Source organism: Myotis myotis, unplaced genomic scaffold (assembly GCF_014108235.1).
Source record: "Myotis myotis isolate mMyoMyo1 unplaced genomic scaffold, mMyoMyo1.p scaffold_m19_p_3, whole genome shotgun sequence".
Lineage (NCBI taxonomy): Eukaryota > Metazoa > Chordata > Mammalia > Chiroptera > Vespertilionidae > Myotis > Myotis myotis.
In genome coordinates, this window is record NW_023416335.1 from 205206917 (window position 1) to 205227769 (window position 20853).

General features: G+C 49.4%; 1 protein-coding gene across 1 annotated transcript; it reads left to right on the forward strand.

Moving 5' to 3' along the window:
• APOL5 (apolipoprotein L5) lies at positions 1–20853 on the forward strand. The gene is made up of 5 exons (XM_036300780.1): positions 1–320; positions 7052–7153; positions 14394–14514; positions 15745–16661; positions 19853–20853. Exons 2-4 carry the CDS (start codon positions 7123–7125, stop codon positions 16655–16657), a joined length of 1065 nt encoding a protein of 354 aa, XP_036156673.1. The 5' UTR covers positions 1–320; positions 7052–7122; the 3' UTR covers positions 16658–16661; positions 19853–20853.

The window sequence follows — 20853 nt, forward strand, 5'->3', positions numbered from 1 at the left end:
TTGAGGCCTCATTCTGAGAGAGGCTCCAAGAGCTCGAGCTGGGAGTGAGGGAAAGAAAGGGGGAAAAGGCTGTGAGCTGGTGGGCGCTGTGTGTGTCTGTGCCTGTGCGGTTGTGAGTGTGAGTGCCGGGCACTCTCTCTCCTGGTGCACCGGGTGCTGTGGTGTGCCAGGATTCACTGCCACCGCGGCCTGGAGAGGAAGAGGGACTTGGGGCACCTTTGGGAGGCAGTTTGAAGATACTGGGAGTCTCCAGAGGGGAGGGCACCCTCCTCCATCCCTGCTGTGGCTTTGGCTCCCCTGCTCACTCCTGAGCACCACACGTGAGTTGGGATGGGTCCGTGAACCACAGGCCTCCCTTCTATCCCGGCCTCTTCAGGCCCAGTCTGTTTTGTTTCCATCTCTCCATCCCACTCTCTGTCTCTCTTTTTTTCTCAGAAGTCCTCCAGCCTGCCTTTCTCCCTCCCTTCTCTCTCTCTCTCTCTCTCTCTCTCTCTCTCTCTCTCTCTCTCTCTCTCTCTCTCTTTCTCTTCCTCTTCCCTGGCTGGGAGGGGCTGGGCTGGTGCGGGCAGCTTCACCCTCTTCCAGCCCTGAGGCCTCATTCTGAGAAATGCTCCGAGAGGAGAGCGAGCTGGGAGGGAGGGAAAGAAAGGGGAGAAGGCTGTGAGCTGTGGGCCTGAGGACTGACCGCCACCATGGGCACTCCAAGGGCGGGATCTTCCCACAGGCCTTGCTGGAAACAGCTCGGGGAGGCGCCTCAGGGCCAGTGGGACTGACGGAAGTGGGGATGTGGCATGGAGGTGGTGCCTGCGCCTGTGGGCCATCAGGAGCGCTCACAGCCGCCGCCACTATGTGGGGAGTACAGGCCGCCCTCCGCCGGGCCCCGCCTCCCCCACCCCCATCCACTGCCACACGTCCCTGCCCACCGAGCCTGCTGCCCTGCTGCGGGGTGTAGCCTGGCTTCAGTCGTTTCTCCGGTCATTTTGGATGTTACGGACCCTGGCTCTTTATATCTACAGATTAGAGGCCCGGTGCACAAAATTCATGCATGGGGGGTCCCCTCAGCCAGCCTGCAACCTCTCCAATCCAGGACCCCTTGGGGGATGTCCAACTGCTGGTTAAGGCCCAATCCCAAGGATTGGGCCTAAACCAGCAGACATCCCTCTCATAATCCTGGACCGCTGGCTCCTAACCGCTCACCTGCCTGCCTGCCTGCCTGGTCACCCCTTAATGCCCCCCCCCTGCCAGCCTGGTTGCCCCTAAATGCCCCCTGCTGCTGGCCAGGTCGCCCCCAACTGCCCCCTCCCCATCGGCCTGTTCGCTTCTAACTGCCCACCCCCGGCCGTCCTGGTCGCCCCTTACTGCCCCCCTCTGCCAGCCTGGTCGCCCCTTACTGCCCCCCTCTGCCAGCCTGGTCACCCTTAACTGCCTCCCCACTAGCCTGGTCGCTCCCAACTGCTCCCCCTGACAGCCTAATTCCTCCCAACTGACCCTCCCACCCCCACCCCGCCAGCCTGGTCACCCCTCACTAACCCTCCTGCCGGCCTGGTCACCCCTCACTAATGCCCCTGCCAGCCTGGTTGCCCCATGCAGCCTGCTTGTTCAGTTGTTTGTTTGGTTGTTTAGGTCATCAGGGCTCCTGGCTTTTTATACATTAGGATATGCCAGTCAAAATATTCGTTGTTTGGTGATTATCACGGCGGGAGCGGTGGGGTTGGGGGCGGGGGGAGCTGGGCACCGGGAGGGGTGGGATCAAAGGGATTTGTCTCTGCTTCTTTTTGTTTATCTGCAGTGTCTGCAAAATGAAGGGTGTCGGTTCTGAATAAAAAGCCAAGAAGAGAGAAGCATTATGAGTTTCTAGATAAATTCTAAAAAGCAAATGTAAGATAGTATCAATCAAAATATCTCTACTTCCATGCGCCTAAGAACGAAGAGCATGTCACAAAAATCTTCCTTACAGCTTTTATAGGCGCTGCTCCAATGTCCGTGCTGTCACATTCCCCAGGTTTCCTCTTTGGAGAATCCAATCAGCACGCGGAGCCCTGACTCCGTACATTCTGGCCCAAGTTTTCAGCACTTTGTTTTCACCTCATTCGCTCATGTTCTTCATCTGTCTTCGGCGTTGCTTTTGTAATTTTTTAAAAATAGGGTCTCTTTTCCCTTCTGTGAATTCCAATAAGCATTTATTTTTGTGACGACTTTATTTTTCTCATCTCTTCTTTCCTAAGCTTCCCAGTTAATTTCCTTGAGCCCTCAGAGCTATTTTAGGATCTTGCATTGACAGGGAAATTGCTTCCCTGGCTTTAAAAAAATTAATTGCCAAATCAGTGTTGGCAATTTTCATTGGCTTTTTGGTAACACTTTCCAGGTGAGTATTCTTTACTTGCCATTTATTTTTCTTGTTGTTACTGTCTTTTTTTTGTGTGTGTGACATATACATTTTTATTGTAGTAAAATATAACATAAAACTGACCATTGTAACCATTTCTAAATGTCCAGTTCAGTGGCATTAAGCACATTCATATTGTTGGGCAACCATCACCACTGCCTATCTCCAGAACTTTCCATCTTCCAAAACTGAAACTGAACCACTAAACACTAACTCCCTAGGTCCCTCAGCCTCTGGTAACCACCCTTCTACTGTCTGTCTCTGCTGGGGTCCAACCCCAGCGGGTCCAGGGGTCCCCAAAGGTGTGGACGGAGTCGCCGAAGAAGGAATGACATGAAGACAGCGTTCAGTTGATCAGCAGCCTATCCAGGATCTCCAGCCAAGTTCTGGTCTGGATCTCCAGAGAAGTTCTGGTTAGGATCTCCAGCCAGGTTCTGTAGTCCATGTTCTCTTGCTAGGTTCTCCAGCCAGGTTCTCCAGGTTCTCCAGCCAGGTTCTGTAGCCAAGTTCCCTCGCTAGGTTCTCCAGCCAGGTTCTGTCCAGGTTCTCCAGCAGGTTCAGTTACCAGGTTCTAGTCAGGTTCTCTTGCCAATTTCTGTAGTCAGGTTCAGTCCAGGATCTTTTGCCATGTTCTCTCCAGCGAAGTTCTTCTGTCTGTAGAGAACGTTCTGTGTAGGTTCTGTCTCTCTTAGTTCTGTGTTCTAAGCTCTGTATTCTAAGTTCTGTGTCTTGCTGTCTTGTTACGTCTGTATTTATACCAGTTGATTCAATCCTATCAATCTCTATTACAAAGGTTAGGGCGTTTCTTATCTCCATTCCAGGGAGTAAAGATTATGTAGCTTAAGCATGATTGTCCATAGTTAAAGTGATTAATTACCCGCCTGGCACTTAGTTAAGAGGTTTTATTCCCTCCCTAACTTCAGGGGAAAATCCATACTTGGGGAAACAACCTTTCTCAGAGACCTTGGTTAAAACACATAGTGCCAAGAAGGTGAGCAAACATTTTAAGGACAGTATGCCATATATGCCAGGTCCTTTGAAACAGCAAGGATGGACTGGCTCCCGGCACTAAGTGTCCAGTTCAGTGGCATTAAGCACATTCATATTGTTGGGCAACCATCACCACTGCCCATCTCCAGAACTTTCCATCTTCCCAAACTGAAACTGAACCACTAAACACTAACTCCCTAGGTCCCTCAGCCTCTGGTAACCACCCTTCTACTGTCTGTCTCTCTGGATTTGACTTCCTAGATTCCTCCTCTAAGTGGAATCGTACACTATTAGTCTTTTGTGACTGGCTTACTTCACTCAGTTCTGTTGAAATAACTTTCTTGGACAAAGATGGAGCTGCTCCTGTCTGGGGTGCTGTGTCAGCAAAACTCAGATAACCTTCGTGCTCCTGTAGGTGCCCTGCTGGGCCAGACACAGCCAATCCCCAAACATCAACACCTCTGGGCCTTCTCACGCCGAACAAGGTCCACTGTGTGGCCCCAGCCAATCAGATCTTGTCTGTCTGTCTCTTCCTTGTTTCTCTTTTTTTACCCAATAAGAGCTGCCTGCCTTCCACTCACTGTGCATTTCTCCGAATGGAGACGGTCTGCTTCATGAAGTGCTATAAAGTTTGTTTGTAAAAAAAGACCTGAATTGTCTTCCTTAATCTTTAAAAACAAAACAAAACAGCCTTAACTGGTTTGGCTCAGTGGATAGAGTGTCAGCCTGCGGACTCAAGGGTCCCAGGTTCGATTCCGGTCAAGGGCATGTACGTACCTTGGTTGCGGGCACATCCCCAGTAGGGAGTGTGCAGGAGGCAGCTGATCGATGTTTCTTGCTGGGAGCCGGTCCATCCTTGCTGTTTCAAGGGACCTGGCATATATGGCATACTGTTCTTAATATGTTTGCTCACCTTCTTGGCACTATGTGTTTTAACCAAGGTCACCTCTCCGAGAAAGGTTGTTTCCCCAGGTAGGGATTTTCCCCTGAAGTTAGGGAGGGAATAAAACCCCTTAACTAAGTGCCAGGCGGGTAATTAATTACTTTAACTACGAACAATCATGCTTAAGCTACATAATCTTTACTCCCTGGAATGGAGATAAGAAACGCCCTAACCTTTGGAATAGAGATTGATAAGATTGGAATCAACTGGTATAAATACAGATGTAACAAGACAACAGGACACAGAATCTACACACAGAACCTAGACACAGAACCTAGAGACAGAAGAACTTCGCTGGAGAGAACATGGCAAAGGATCCTGGACAGAAACTGGCCACAGAACCTAGAGACAGAACCTGGCTACAGAACCTGGATAGAACATGGCAAGAGAACCTGACTAGAACCTGGTGACTGAACCTGGCTGGAGAACCTGGACAGAACCTGGCTGGAGAACCTAGTGAGGGAACATGGCTACAGAACCTGGCTACAGAACCTGGAGAACCTAGCAAGAGAACATGGCTACAGAACCTGGCTGGAGATCCTAACCAGAACTTCGCTGGAGATCCTGAACAGAACTTGGCTGGAGATCCAGACCAGAACATGGCTGGAGATCCTGGCTAGGCTGCTGATCAACTGAACACTGTCTCCGTGTCATTCCTTCTTCGCCGACTCCGTCCACACCTTTGGGGAACCCCTGGACCCGCTGGGGCTGGACCCCAGCAGTTTCTCTCTCATCGATGTTTCTAACTCTCTATCCCTCTCCCTTCCTCTCTGTAAAAAATCTTTAAAATATATTTTTTAAAAACACACACAAAACCACCAGTTAACATGATGTCTTCAGGGTTCATTCATGTTACAGCATTATCAGAATTTCATCCCTTCTTAAGGCTGAATAGTATCCCATTGCAGACACATTCCATATTTTATCGAGCCATTCATCCATGAATGGACATTTGGGCTGTTTCTACCTTTTAGCTATTGTGAATAAGGCTGCTATGAACATGGACGCACACATATCATATCTGTCATATCTACGTTCAATCATTTTGGGTGTGTTCCCAGAAGTGAAATTGCTGGATCATATGGTAATGCTATCTTTAATTTTTTTAGTAACCTCCGTAGTGTTGCCAGTGGCTACACCATTTTATATTCTCACAAGCAGTGCACCAGGGTTTCAATGTCTCCACAATCTCATCAGCACTTGTTACTTTCTGTGTGCTTTGGATTTTTATAGTAGGCATCCTAATGGGGTGAGGTGGTAGCTCACTGTGGTTTTGACTTGTATTGCCCTAAGTCAGCGGTTCTCAACCTGTGGGTCACCAACTTGTGGGTCGCGACCCCTTTGGGGGTCGAACGACCCTTTCACAGGGGTCACCTAAGACCATCTGAAAACACATATATAATTACATATTGTTTTTGTGATTCATCACTACACTTTAATTATGTTCAATTTGTAACAATGAAAATACATCCTGCATATCAGATATTTACATTATGATTCATAACAGTAGCAACATTACAGTGATGAAGTAGCAACGAAAATAATTTTATTGTTGGGGGTCACCACAACATGAGGAGCTGTATTAAAGGGTCGCGGCATAGGAAGGTTGAGAACCACTGGCCTAAATGATTAGTGATGCTGAGCACCTTTTCATGTGCTTATTCTTGGCCATTTGTGTATCTTCTTTGGAGACATGCCTGTTCAAGTCCTTGGCCCGTGTTTTTAACCGGGTTGGTTGTTTTTATTATTGTTGAGTTAATATGTTTGTGGAGACCTTATGTTGGCTGCTGTTTTGTGTGGGCCACCTATTGGTGGGAGATTCAAATACGGAAGAAGCCAGGGCTGTGTCCTGGCACAACTGCTCCTTCTGACGTGGGGCCTTCAACTTGAGATTCAATCGTCCCTTCTCCCAGGCAAAGGCACTGGTCAGCTTTCAGACTGTTCCCAGTGCAGCTGCTGTCCTCCCTCTGTCTCAGGGACAAAGTGTATCCTACAAATATGGCTGTTTCTCCTTTACTCCCGTCTTCACCGTTTCTTGGAACCAACCCAGGCTAGTGCCAACCCGCACACCTTATTCTTACTATTTGAGAAAGGGACGTTAGTTTTGCACTTTGCGAAAACCCCTCCGCTTGAACAGGGGCTTTCCCCCTAAAATCTGTAGCCATTGCCCACCTTTTCCGAAATCTGCAATTACTGGCATCCTGTCCCCTTGTCCTCCCAAAGCTTTGCTCCCGTCGCTTTCGGCATCCTTTTAACCTATTTGACCTACTCTTTTTTTTTTTTAACCTATTCTTCCTAGTTTCTAATAGATGGTGCTTCTATCATTTTTGTTGCTCTTGGACAATTGCCAAGAGAAGAGAAACTGATAACTTGGTCCATTCATCTTCACCCCAAGAGTTCACACTAAACGTTCTGGGCATCATCACCACACTGTACTGCAGACAGGAAGGAGACATGGCGTGAGAAGAATTAGACTCCGGTTTCCTCCCTCCGCCTCTCCTGCCTCTTGGACCACTTCCTCTGACAGTCTTTAAAGATTCCTTTTATTCCTCATTCCCTCGACACTGTTGGCATTTCCCAGGGCTCCCCCCTCAGCTCACTTCCCCACTGAGCTCACCGCCTCCCGTGGATTTTGCATGTTTTTGAATCCCAGGTCCGCGTCTCTAGGTCTCCGCTCTGTATGAAGCCACTACCTTCCTGAGTGACGGCGGGTCTGCTTTCATCTTCACCAGGTGAGGCCGCGTCTCTTCTGGCCCAGACCCATCGTCACCTTTAGAGAAGCACAAGGAACCCTAGAGGCACCATGGCCATGGTACCGGCTGGAATCCGCTCAGGTAACCCTCCCCTCTCCTCAGCAGTTTCTTCTGATCACAGGTCACCATCTCAACTGGGAATGGGGGGCCCTGGAGATTGGGAAGTGGGTGAGGGTCCAGGTCCCACTCCTACCCTATTTCCCATGAAGTCTGCTCACACTCCTCCCCCAGTTAGAGGCATCTCATCCTGGGTCCCTTAGACACAAAGACCATATTTTATGAGCCCCAAATCAGAATCCATATGCAGATCACCCCCTCCAGCCCCTGCAACCCTCAGCTGCAGGCTCTATGGTCAGGTCGGAGGTCATCCTGTGGCTGTGCAGTCAGGACCCCCCAAAGTCCCTGAACTTGGCCTTGGGCCAGCCACACCTCCTCACGCAGTGTCCTTGCCAGAGACCATGGTGAAGGGAAACCAGGGCAGCACCTCCTACTCTTCTGGGTGGGCCTGGATCTCCAGAGACAGCCCTTTGGCAAATGGATTTAATTATGAGATTTAACCCCAGAGAGCCTCTTCCTCCCTCTAAACCCAAACTCGATCTCAGAGGACGGGCCTCCAGCTGATGAGCTTCGAGGGCCCAACTGAGAGATGGATGAGGGGGCAAGACGGACGAGCTGGGGCCAGCTCACCCTTCTCGTGGGAGGAGAGAGGACAGAGAGGGCAGGGCCGTGTGCATCACTGCACTGGCTTCGGACACAGGGGGGGTCCACCTGTGCCAGGCGTGTCCCTTGTGCCAGGGAGTCTAAACCAAGCAGGGAGGACGGTGCCCTCTTTGGGAGATGAGGCGAGGCGAGGCCAGAAGGTTCGTTATTCCTTCTCCCAGATAATGTGATTTTATGAGCTTTCCCAGAGGAAGACTCACTTAAAAAAAAAAAAATCCTCATCTGAGGATATTTTTCCATTGGTTTTTAGAGAGAGTGGAAGAGAGAGGGAAAGGCAGGGAGAAGCATGGATATGAGAGAAACACATGGATTGGTTGCCTCCTGCACACACCCTGACCAGGGCCTTGGCCAGGGAAGAGCCTGCAACACAGGTACGTGCCCTTGGCTGGGATTACAGCCGGACCCTTGGGTCCGCAGGGCCACGCTCTACCCACTGAGCCAAACCGGCTAGGCCTGGAAGATTCACTTTTAACTACAGAAATGTGATGGGATACGGAACATGAAGGTTCGTGAAAGTGATGAAACACCAGTCAGCGCTCTGTTGACGTCTAATCCAGGTATAAATGCCAAAGGCTCCCACTGGAAGGAACGGCTCGGTTTTTGCGGAGACCCGGTTTCCCTCTGCTTTGCCAGCCTCAGTCCATTCACTCCCCACATAGCCCTCCCCCAGGTAAAGTGGAGTCACCCTTCCCCCGACCCCCCAGGATCTGTTCTAGGCCAGAACAGGGGAGAGAGTCAGCTATGACTTTCAACATAAACAACTTAGTGTCATGAACTCTGAGCCTTTAGCTAATGTGCCCTCCGCAAGGGACAGTGGAGATAGGTAGGCACCCGCCCTCCCGGAGCCGTCGAGGGGCCACTGCCAGCACTCGGCGAGCCCTACACTGGGCCTGTCTGGGCAGAGAAAAGAAACAAAAAGCAGAACTCCTCAGCTAATGTGCCTCACATCAAAGTGGAGCAATGGCAATAAAGAACAACCATTAATAGCAGTAATAAGTAGATGGTATCAAATTGAGTCAAAATCAGATTTGAATAATTTTTTGCAAACAAGAGATATCCTGAAATAAAGATAATGCAGAGGGCCAAAATAACAGTTTAGAAAAACATGTCATGTGTACATTTTTAAAAGATGACAGTATTCATATTTAAAACTAGTGGCCCAGTGCACGAAATTTGTGCGCGTTAAAAGGGAATTCATTAGAGGAAATATCTTAATATTGCTATTTGCCCTTTCTCTATAATAGAAGTGCCAGAGATGAAAGAAAATTAGTAAAATGTATATGAAAATCTCCCTCCTGTCAGAGTCTGGGGCGCACCACAGGACCCAGAGTCAAGTCTCCGCCCACCTGCCCGTGCCTCGAAATTGCACGAGACCCAGACCCGGCCGGCCCCACCCCCATTGGGCGAGACCCAGACCCAGCTGGCCCCGCCCCCATCAAGCCCCTCCAGGCAAGGGGTGCAGCCTCAGGTCCTGCCGAGTGGGGGGGGCACAGCCTTAGGTCCCCTGGCCCCAGCACCGGAGGCGGGGGCACAGCTTCAGGTCCCCTAGCTCCAGTGCTGGGGCGGGGATCATGGCCTGAAGTACCCCGACCTGGTGCGGGGGGGGGGGGGGGGATGTGTGGCCTGAAGTCCCCTGTCAAGCCCGCTGGGTGGGGGTCACGGCCTGAAGTCCCCTGTCAAGCCCCACTGGGCAGGGAGCATGGCCTGAGGTCCACCATCAAGCTCCTCCGAGCGGGGAGTGCAGCCTGAGGTCCCCTGCTCTGGCCTGGTGCCATGCAGCCTCAGATCCCTGCTGTTCAGTCATTTGGTCGTCCCTCACTAACCCCTCTGCCGGCCTTGTCGCCCCACGCAGCCTGCTGTTTGGTCGTTACTGTTAGTGTGATGGCATCCCGGACCGTTTGTATATTCCTCTATTATTAGTACAGATCCTTTTGTGTCTTTCCATGTGCTCACCAGCACCCCCTGTAGGAGTTGGAGATTTATGATAAAGAATGAGGAATGAAGATGCCTTATTATTGAATTCTTTTATTTTAATGGTTTTTATTACTAAAGTAGCATGTTTGGTGAATCCTTCCAGAATGTTTCCCTAGTCCTATACCACATAGATAATACTTAAAAAGAAATCAAGATCATATTCTTCACTCCCCTTCCTTTAACTTAATGTATCCGAGGTCTCATTCCCGGTCTGTTTGGGTAGATTTGCCTCGGTCTTTTTCACATCCTAAGCCTTTATCTCATATCGGTGTACTTTCCCTACATGGATATTTCAAATTGTGCCCACTTGTTTTCACCACTTCAAGGACCTGGTGGGCAGCCTTGCACGTGTCTCTGTGTACACGCCAGTGTGTTTGCGTGGCAGGAATGTCTACAGGGTGGTGCCGAGTTTCGGGCCTGTGTACATTATGTTACCTGATATTCCAAACCGTCCTCCCAAAGGCTTCTATTCCAGGCTCCAGCCACGTGTCTGAGAACACACCCTCCCTTCTCTCAGCGCAGGATTCTCCCGGAATCCTTTTTACTTCTGCCAAAGTGACCCATGAGTGGCGTCTCGCTGTGGTCTGCATTTGCATTTTCTGGCGTCTCATGATGTTAAACATCTTTTCATGTGTTTATCGGCCATTGTCTTTCTTCTTCTGTGAAACACCTTTCCAAAGAACATGAGAAATCCCTGTTTATGGAAAATGAGAACCAAGTGCAGTTTGAAAGAGTAGGGATTTTGTTATTGCTTCTTCTTCTTTTTTAATGCTATGTTTCTTTTTTTAAAAAAGATATTTTTATTTATTTTAGAGAGGAAGGAAGAGGGAAAGAGAAATAGAAACATCAGTGATGAGAGAGAATCATTGATTGGCTGCCTCCTGCATGATCGGGGATCAAGCTCACAACCCGGGCATGTGCCCTGACCGGGAATCGAACCCTGACCTACTGGTTCATAGGTTGACACTCAACCACTGAGCACTGCTGCTGGGCTTGTTATTGCTTCTTTACTCTTCAAGCTGGCATGGCTCATGGTCGAAGAGTTTGATTCCCAAGGCCATGGTTCAATTCCCAGTCAGGGCACATGCCCAGGCTGTGGGCTCAATCCCCTGTGTGGTGCATGCAGGAGGCAGTGGGTGAATGATTCTCTCTCATCATTGATGTTTCTGTCTCTGGCTCTCTCTCCTTCTCCCTCTCTGAAATAAATAAAAAATATATTTTTAAAAAAAGGACAGGTGTGTGGGAGGGTGGGAGAGACAGGTTTCAGGCTCAGTGAAGAGAAATGGGGTCATGTTTATTACTCACATTAAAAACTTTAAAAAATTAAAAGCATCCCAGGAAGATGTGGCAAACAGAAAGAAACCTGCAAGCTCTTTTAGAATTTCAGAAAACAAGCAACTTTCATGTCATATAAATTGTTCTAGAAATGTGTTATTACCTATATTCTACGAGTTTTCAGGAAAGAAAACTATAGCTCAATATCATTTATGACTCTAAGACAAAAATAATGAATACGATACTAGAACATATAAATCTGTAATATACTCATGCAAAAATCTGCAATGGTTTCCACGGAATTTAAGAATAACTCAATATCAGGAAATTTATGCACATAATACACTATACTCATGGGATAAATAAAAAAGGAAAATTATGATAATCTCATTAGAGTCTAAAAACTCAGCACCTCATCCTAATAGAAATACGGAAATATAGGAATGAAACGTACTGCCTTAGGTGTAAGAGTGTTTTTGTAAACCAACTGCCAACAGTAAAATACTGGAGTCAATTTCATAAAATTAAATAATTTAAGAATTCAAGCTAGCCTAATGAGATATGGAACCAAAATAAGAAAAAGAAGTATTGAAAAAAATAGGAAAGAAACCCAACACTATGTATTCATGAGTTATTCATTTACTCACTATTGCAAGTAAATTCATGAGTTATTCATTTACTTCACTAATTCAGTGAAGCCCAGAGGAGTATGAAGAAAGAATACTGTTTCTACAGAGTAACCCGCACAAGTTAGAAAACACAATAGTAAGAGACAGTAGGAAACAGCGTTGGCATGGAATGTGAAGCAGCGACAAGTCTTACTTAAAGGGAAGAGAGAGCAGAGCCTCCGGAGAGGCCATATTGCCCTGCTGGGTCAGAGGGGATGCGGCAGGATCTATCCGGAGAGGCCATATTGCCCTGCTGGGTCAGAGGGGATGCAGCAGGATCTATCCTTCTCAAAGGCACATGTTTGTCCATACAATAACAGCAAGAAACTTCCTTCCTCAAGTTTACCTAGAAATATAAGCAGCTCCCCTGGCCCTGCACGCAAGCAGCCAGAAAGCAGAGGTGGGCGTGGAGCCAATCTCTGGCCCAGTCATTAGCCAGCGTGGAGACAGTAGCCAGGACAGGGTCAGTGCCATCATGTGAAGGACTCACATGATTGACAAACACATGAAGACCCCACTGTGTCGCAGAGGGGAGTGTGTCTATAAACATGAAGGCAGGCCCCTCTTTTTTTTTTTTTAATTTTTGTTTCATTGCTTAAAATATTACAAAGAGTAGTACATATGTCTACTTTCCCCCCTCCCCCTTGCTATTCCCCCATCCTCCCCTACCCCCCAGTGTCTTGTGTCCATTGGTTATGCTTATATGCATGCATTCAAGTCCTTTGATCTCTTACCCCACCCCTGCAACCCTCCCCAGCCTTCCTGCTGTAGTTTGAGTCTGTTCGATGTTGCTCAAGGCTGGCCCCTCTTGATGAAAGAGCAGAGTCATCCTATATAATAAAGATGTAATATGCAAATTAACCCTCACACCATCACAAGATGGCTGCCTACCACCAGGCCGGCAGGGGGGTTAGTGAGGGACGACCAAACCATTGAACAGCAGGCTGTGTGGGGCAACCAGGCCAGCTGGGGTCTATGAGGGGTGACCAGGCTGGCAGAGTGGGACACTTGGGGGTGACCAGGCCAGCAGGGGGGGCAGTTGGGGGTGATTAGGCTGGTGGGGAGGCAGTGAGGGGCGATTAGCCCGGCAGGGGGGGCAGTTGGGGGAGACCAGGTTGGCAGGGGGGACAGTTAGGGGTGACCAGGCTGGCAGAGGGGGGCAGTTTGGGTGACCAGGCCAGCAGGGGGAGGTGCAGTAAGGGGTGACCAGGCTGGCGACAGGAGCAGTTAGGAGTGACCAGTCTGGTAGGGAGGGGGCAGTTAGGGGTGACCAGACTGTCAGGGAGGCAGTTAGGGGCAGTCAGGCCAGCAAGCAGAGGCAGTGAGGGGTGATCAGGCCAGCAGCGGGGGGGACAGTTAGGGGCAACCAGGCAGGCAGACAGGTGAGTGATTAGGAGCCAGTGATCCAGGATTGTGAGAGGGATCCCGGATTGGAGAGGATGCAGGCTGGGCTGAGGGGAACCCCCCTCGTGCACGAATTTCGTGCACCAAACCTCTAGTCAAAAATACTCATCTGACAATGGTGTAGCAATATGGACAATACTTGTCCTACAATATTACATTTAAAAAATAACAGACACAGTTATAGCATACTATGAAAGCCACGTGAACAAGAATATGCACTTGAAAAATTACTGGAAGTAAATGAAAAAAATCAATAGTATTGGGGGTGATTTCTGAGCAACACAGGAAGCTGCAGCATAAGAGATTCTAAGCAAGGGTAGCTATGCAACATTATCTATGGAGGGAAGGAAAAATAATTTTTCCTCTACCCTTCTGCATTCTTATCTGAGACCCTTGTAATAAAAGAACAACCAGAAAAAAAGAAAAGTTCATTGGCACATATTTTTCATGAACAAATGGGTGAGACCCAGGGAAAAATGAGTAACTCCCTAAGGAGGCTTCGAATTCAGTCTTAAGTACCATTTTCATAGAGAAAGGGGAGGCGATGCAGGCCTCCTTGAAGGGAGTAAATAATTGTTTTAGGAAAGATGAAGGATCCTTGGAAGAACAGAGGGGAGGTATGATAATTTGTGACAAAGTGTGCCTGGGTGTGGTGTTAACTTCAAGTCTCCTCTCCTGTGACAAGAGTCAACCTCCCTGGTTGATGACACTCCGGGAAGGGGACGCAGGACAGCCAACTGCCTTTTGGAGGATCTGTCCGGAGGCAGATGAGGGGAGCTCAGAGAAAGCCTCCTGCATTGCTGCTTTACAAGTGCCTACAGCTCAAAACGTTGGGTGATCAAAGAGGCATCTTCGGGGTGACATAGTCTGCTGCCCGACATCGACCTGGTTGAACAGACAACTAACCAACTCCTCAACTCAGGAAGGGTTGAGCAGGGACTGGACAATCCTTCTGGGATGGTAGATGTAGTGGGCTGGACGTAATGCACGCTCACTTGCTTCTGAGTTTGCAATATTATAAATAAAATGGCCCTGATCATCTTGGTGCCTATTGATGGGTTATTGGATGATTATCAAAAGATTCTTGTGATAAATATGTGATAGCAAAAATTCAACAGCCACCAGAAACCTAAGAGATGCCCAGTTTGACTACATCCTAGTTAGCTCTGGGCATTGTTTGTTTAAAATCATTAGGCAAAAAATGATGTGCAACTTGTGAGACATTACAATTTTTGATGTATTCCAATTTTGCTTATTTTATTCCCAAATGTTATAATTAGATGGTGTACTTCACCAGAGCATCGTTGACGGTCTAGCCATCATGACCAGAGAAGACATGCACTGGCTCCTCTCTGATTGGCAGGCTTGGGAGACGGTGATGGAGCAACTTTGCTTGGGAAGGTAATCCCACAGCAGCGATGTCTGGGGTGAAATCACCAGAGTGAGAGTTCTGTGAGGGCAGGGACTGGGCTGGTGTGCTCGCTGCCGGAATTCCAGCACCGGGAACGGCATCTGGCACACACCTGGCATGCAGTGACTTGATGGGGAAAGATGTCAGAAGCCACTCCTGCTTCCCTGGGGAGGGGTCAGCTGGCCGGTCTACCTGAGGCTGCTGATGGCCTTGCCGGGGAGCAGAGGGCTCTAACGCCATTGTCAACAGTTCCTCTGGGGCCTTGGGGCTGCTTGGCCTCAGTAGGGTTTTCCTGCGAGCCCTGCCTCCTTTCCCACAGACACACTCTCCAATATCTAAACCCACGCCCCGTCCGTGGAACGAACCTGAGGGCCGTACAAGTCAGACTCTCACTAGTCGTAGGAAGTCGACTGCAGCATCCGGCACAGGCCCACGGTGTCCACTTTGGAAGCCCCACGTCCTGAAAGACAAGGCGCCTCTCCTGGCCCATTAACACGCGAGCGGAGTAGAACCCGCTGTTCCCAAGCACGACCACCCTCTGTTAGAAATTTACTTCCAGTTTCCAAAATACTCACGTGTGGGAGTGAATGGCCATGAGCCCTCCCCTAGGGGAGAGGTGATGTTTGGTGTCTCCCTGCAGGTCCCCCCACCTTTTTTTTTAGAATATAGGTTATTTTACCATTTTTTAATATATGTCTAATACATGTACATGATACAAAACTTGAAAGGAACAGAAGGGCAAACAGTAAAAAGTAAGTGTCCCTCAAGCTTTGGCCCCAGGTTTCCGCTCCCTCCCCAGAAGCAACCACAATTTCCAGGTAGATCTCCTTTAAATAGAAAAAATGGAAATGGAGACATGGCTTCCACAGGTTCTTATACTCTATTTCCCAGGACAGGCCTGCTCACAGCCTGTACAGATGCACAAATTATGCACAGAGGTATGTTTATTAAGAAAAGATTTGGTGACGAAAGCCAGTGATGCGTTTATATTGTGTCTGATTCATCACATCGGTGTTTCAGCCAATCAGGCCGTGCAAAGGGCTCTCATCACCAGCTCCTGCCGCCAAGGGGGCCAGGCCCGAGGGCCACCCTCTGTCACACTGCTCCCCAATTGTACCTTGATTCCCAGAGCGCTGCTCCCTGAGTGCGTTCGAGACCTGAGATGACCTAGAAGTCTTCAGCCTCAGGCTGGGAAAACACGCGTGTGCTGTTTCTGCCAGCAGGGATGAAGCCGACGCGCTGTACTATATCGTGGTCCGGGAGCTGACGCGACGGGAGGAAGGGTTCAGGCCATCTGGGAACCTGTCCCTGGAGGAGATGATGTTTCTCCGAGAGTTTCCCTTACGGAAGCATAAGCTGGAAAACACTATCAGCGAACTTCGCAGCATCGCAGACCAAGTTGACACAACCCACAAGATGCTCACCAAGACCAGCCTGGTGGCCAGCTCTTCGGGGGCGGTGTCCGCCGTCATGACCATCATGGGTGTGGTCCTGGCACCGGTGACAACAGGAGGGAGCCTGCTACTCTCAGCAGCAGGGCAGAGCCTGGGGTTAGCAGCTGCTGCCACCAACATTTTGACAAGTGTCTTAGATAATAGGAGCAATTCGGCAGCAAGAGACAGAGCCAGCAGACTGGTGAGTCTCCCCACAGACCCGGAGGCTGGAACCAGTGAAGAGATACATTCCTCTAAAGGAATTTTTGTTCAGAGATGTGTTAACACTCTCGGGAGCATCAGGCAGCTTCGTGCCTTCCAGAGGGCCCAGGCCAACCCCGGCTTCATTGAGAGGGTCAGGAACTTCGTGGCCACAAGGCGTGTGCCCTTCTGGAGGGCCACAGGGGTGCAGAGAGCGGCAGGGGCTCCTGCTCTGGCTATGACCCGCGGTGCCCGGATGCTGAGCGTAGCTGGGGCTGGCTTCTTGCTCATGCATGACTTGAGAAGCATCCAGGAGAACTGGAGGCACCTGGAAGAGGGGGCGAGGACGGAGACGGCCGAGGAATTGAGGACGCTCGCCTGGAAGCTGGAGCAGGAGCTGGACCAGCAGTCCCAGCACTATGAGCTGACCATCCAGAAGCTGGAAAGGAGCTCGTCACTGAACCAGGGCAAGGCCGCCGAGGATGAGTGGGGATGCTAACCAGGTAGGCATGGAAATAGGCTCATAATCACAACTGCCTTTTCCAGGGAGGACTTTCCCACACTCCTCCCTTGAATGTGGCCCCTCCTGCTATTTCCAGCATCCCGTGCTTTTCTCCCAAAGCGCTGACCATGCATTTCTTTTTTTTTTTAATTTAATATATTTTGATTTTTTGCCGAGAGGAAGGAAAAGGGATAGAGAGTTAGAAACATCAATGAGAGAGAAACACCAATCAGCTGCCTCTTGCACATCCCTGATGTGCCTGCAACCAAGGTACATGCCCTTGACCGGAATCAAACCTGGGACCCTCGAGTCCACAGGCCAACACTTTATCCACTGAGCCAAACCGGTTAGGGCTGACAACGCATTTCTGAAATCACCTGTTTGTTAGGTGCTGGCTGGCTGTCTTACTGCAGAGCGCCCCCTGGGGGCGGTGGGTGAGTAGTGCTGGGCACACAGCAGGTGCGCCCTAGTTGTGTTGAATGACCTGAGTCTGGCATTTCATGATAAAGGTGACACTTCAAATGAGTCGAGAAAGGATCGTTACTTGAAAAGGAGTTTGTATTCCTAGACTCTCTTATTCAGAAACATAACTATCTATTTGTAGAAAATGAAAACGACTATCAGGAAAATGAAGCAGAATTTCAAAATTCCTCCTTAATTCTACAGAGAGGGTGGGATGGGGCTAGGTAGCAAGGCCACTGCCTGAGACGCTGAAAAGAGACACAGAAGACTGTAAGGCTCATAAATTCATTCATTCACTCATTAGTTCATTCATTGACCCATTAATTGGGGCCAGTGACGGGGTCAAGGACGAAGAAAGTGTTCCCAATCTCGTCTGCATGTTGAAATCACCTAGGAAGCTTTAACACACACCGATGAGTGGGTCTAGCTGATGTGGGGTAGGACCCGGGCTTTGGACATTTCAAAGGCTCTCCTAGTGGTTCTGCGTGTGGCGAGTTTGGGACCCCCTGTTTTAAAGGGAGGGTCTTTCTTCCCATTCCTCTACAATCGAACCTCGTTTCTCGAACGTCTCCCATCTCCAACAACCTGGTTCCAGGCCAAGTTGCTCACAGAAAAAAGTCTCCCTTGTGGATCAAAACTTCCATTTTCGAACAGACAACCCTTTCAAGTGAGGTATCAGCATGCCAAAAGGCTGCTGCTGGCAACAGGCAAAGGAGGGAATGCTTTGGTTGCTGGCAATTAGCATAATTTTAAAACATAAAGAAGCCATCAGCCTAGGCTGTTTTGATGCGGAGGATAGAGCATCAGCCAGCAGACTGAAGGGTCCCAGTTCAGTTCTGGTCAAGGGCATGTGCCCGGCTGCAGACTCAATCACCAGATTCTATCTCATCATTGATGCTTCTCTCTTCCTCCCTCTCCCTTCCTCTCTGAAATCAATAAAAATATATTTAAAAAATAAAATAAAGAGGCATCAATTAGCTAATGCTAATGTTGCTAAGGGTGTGAAAGTGCTCACAAAACAGCAATCACAGGCAACTGAATAGGTAGAAAAACTGTGTGGATTGGATAAACGAAAATCAGTTAGCCTGTGGTAGCATTTCAGTGGTAGCATTTCAGAGGCAGTGATATATAAAAAATTCCTTTAAGATTAGTAGGGGGTGGTTTGATAAATTTAAGAGAAGAAGTGTTTATAAATTAAACAGTGTATTAGACATAGCCTAATATATAAAAAGCCAGGGGCCGTCACAGCCTAAACAACCAGATGGACAACTGAACAGCAGGCTGCATGGGGCGACCAGGCCGGCAGGGGGGTTAGTGAGAGATACCAAACGATTGAATAGCAGGCTGAATGGGGTGACCAAGCTGGCAGGGGTGGGCAGTTGGGGGTGACTAGGCTGGCAGGGGGGCAGTAAGGGGTGACCAGGCCAGATGGGGGGCAGTTGGGGGCAACCAGGCTGGCAGGGGGGCATTTGGGGTGACCAGGCTGGCAGGGGGGCAGTAAGGGGTGATCAGGCTGGTGGGGGGGGGCAGTTAGGGGCGACCAGGTCAGCAGAGGGGGGCAGTTGGGGGCAACTAGGCCAGCAGGCAGGGGCAGTTGGGGATGACCAGGCCAGCGGGGGGGCTGGAAGTTGGGGGCAGCCAGGCTGGTGGGAGGCAGTTGGGGGTGACCAGGCTGGAAGGGGGGACAGTTAGGGATGATCAGGTAGGCAGGCATGTGAGCAGTTAGGAGCCAGCAGTCCTGGATTGTGAGAGGGATGTCCAACTGCTGGTTTAGGCCCGATCCTCAGGATCGGGCCTAAACCGACAACTGGACATCCCCCGAGGGGTCCCGGATTGGAGAGGGTGCAGGCTGGGCTGAGGGGACCCTCCTCCCATGCACTAATTTCGTGCACCGAGCCTCCGGTACTGTATATAAGAAAGGTTGAAACAGGGAATCATTTGTGGGTCTGGAGCGGATTAATTCAATTTACATTATTTCTAATGGGGAAAAATGATTCAGTTTTGATCACATTGCTCTTGAAAGGCCTTCTGGAATGGATTAAGTTTGAGAAACGAGGTTCTACTGTACATCCATATCCTTTTACCCACTGGGTACATTTTCCAGCTTCTTAATAACCCAGGGGCAGATTTGGGGGGTAAACTATTCTACATGAGGATTCATATTCTGAAGGGTCTTGCCCACCCTTCCCTTGCCTGTCTTGGAGCAAGTACAAGCTCGGGCCAGGTGCCTGCAGGGCACGGAGAACCCTGTGAGAAAAGATAGTCTCTGCCCTCATGGAACTTGGAGAGGGACAGACCCCCAGATAAGCCATTCATGAGGAGGAGGAGAGGTAAATGGAATGGCACAAGGAGGACAGGGTGGTGGGTACTCCCAGGGCGGGGGGTGAGGGGGTGGCAGTGGGAGGTGGGGAGGAAGCTCCAGGTGGTGAGAGAAGCAGGTGTCTTCTGTTTCTGCTCTGTGGACATCCACTCTGGGCTTGTGCCCTTGCCGGTCACCTGGCCTGTGTGCATTTCCAGCCAGAGGGGCCAGGCATTCAGTTCTTCAAAGCACAAGTGCTATTTAGCACCTGTGTGCCGGCATGTGTGGGCCCAGCTGTGAACCAGACCATCGGAGGCTGCCGTGCAGGTGGGAGAACTACCTCCTGTGCTAGCTGGGCATCCAGGGAACCTGTGTGAGATCCCAGTCATGCCACGGAAGTGCCTAACTCCTTCCTTCTCCTTTTGCCCTAGCTGGTCAGGCTGGCCCCAGCAGAGGCAATATTCGAGTCTTCAACCAGGAACAGGTCTGCCTGCGACGGGGCACCCAGAGAGGATGCTAGGAGACCTGCAGCACTTTGTGGTAACCCCTGGGGACTCCAGAAATACCAGGGACCAGACTAGATTTGCAAGAGATCAGACGCTCTGTGGGGGCGGACAGGGTTAGAGTCCAAGGAGACCTAAATATGCATGTCAATTTAGACTGGGGCTGAGACACATTTAGAACACGTATATTTTCCAAATGGTATGTAACTACACAGTGCCATTATAATCAAATGGGAAAACCCCTTTGTTTTACAATAAGCTATGCTCTGCTCCCCTGCCACCTCCACTCCTCACACAGTCCCCACCCTGTCACTACAGTCATGCCATGCACATAGTCTTTGTTGCTCAAGCTTAGGTAGGGTCTACATTCCCAGTGGCAAGGAGAAGGCAGCGATTCGAGAAAAGCCATTACTGGGGGAAGTTATCACTTCATAGCAGCAGAATTTATAACTGAAAAATGGGACACCCTTAAAATGTTCCAACACTAGGAGACGGGTGCAATACAAGCTAGTCACCCGCGAAAGAGACTATTATGTAGCCATCAAAACAATGCTCAATAGTTGGATTAACATGGAAAATGTTGTTTAATCAAGTTAGGTGAGGAAAGCAGAATGAAAATTATCTATATACTTTCTCACCTTTCACCTAACCAGAGGAAACATCTCTCAGGCCTGTGTGTAGAAACACACACACACACACACGCACACACGCACGCGTGCATGCACACGCATACACACACGCACACGCACACAGCGAGGTCACACTGCAACTATCTTTATTTAGAGGGAATTGTGGTTACTGTTCCCTTCTTCTCTTTGCCTTTCTGTACTTTTCAAGTTTTCTGTTATGCAAATTACTGTTTTATAAAATGAAAACCCCCACATTATAAATATTTACATCAAAATTAAAGAGACGGCCTGCTGTTCTTC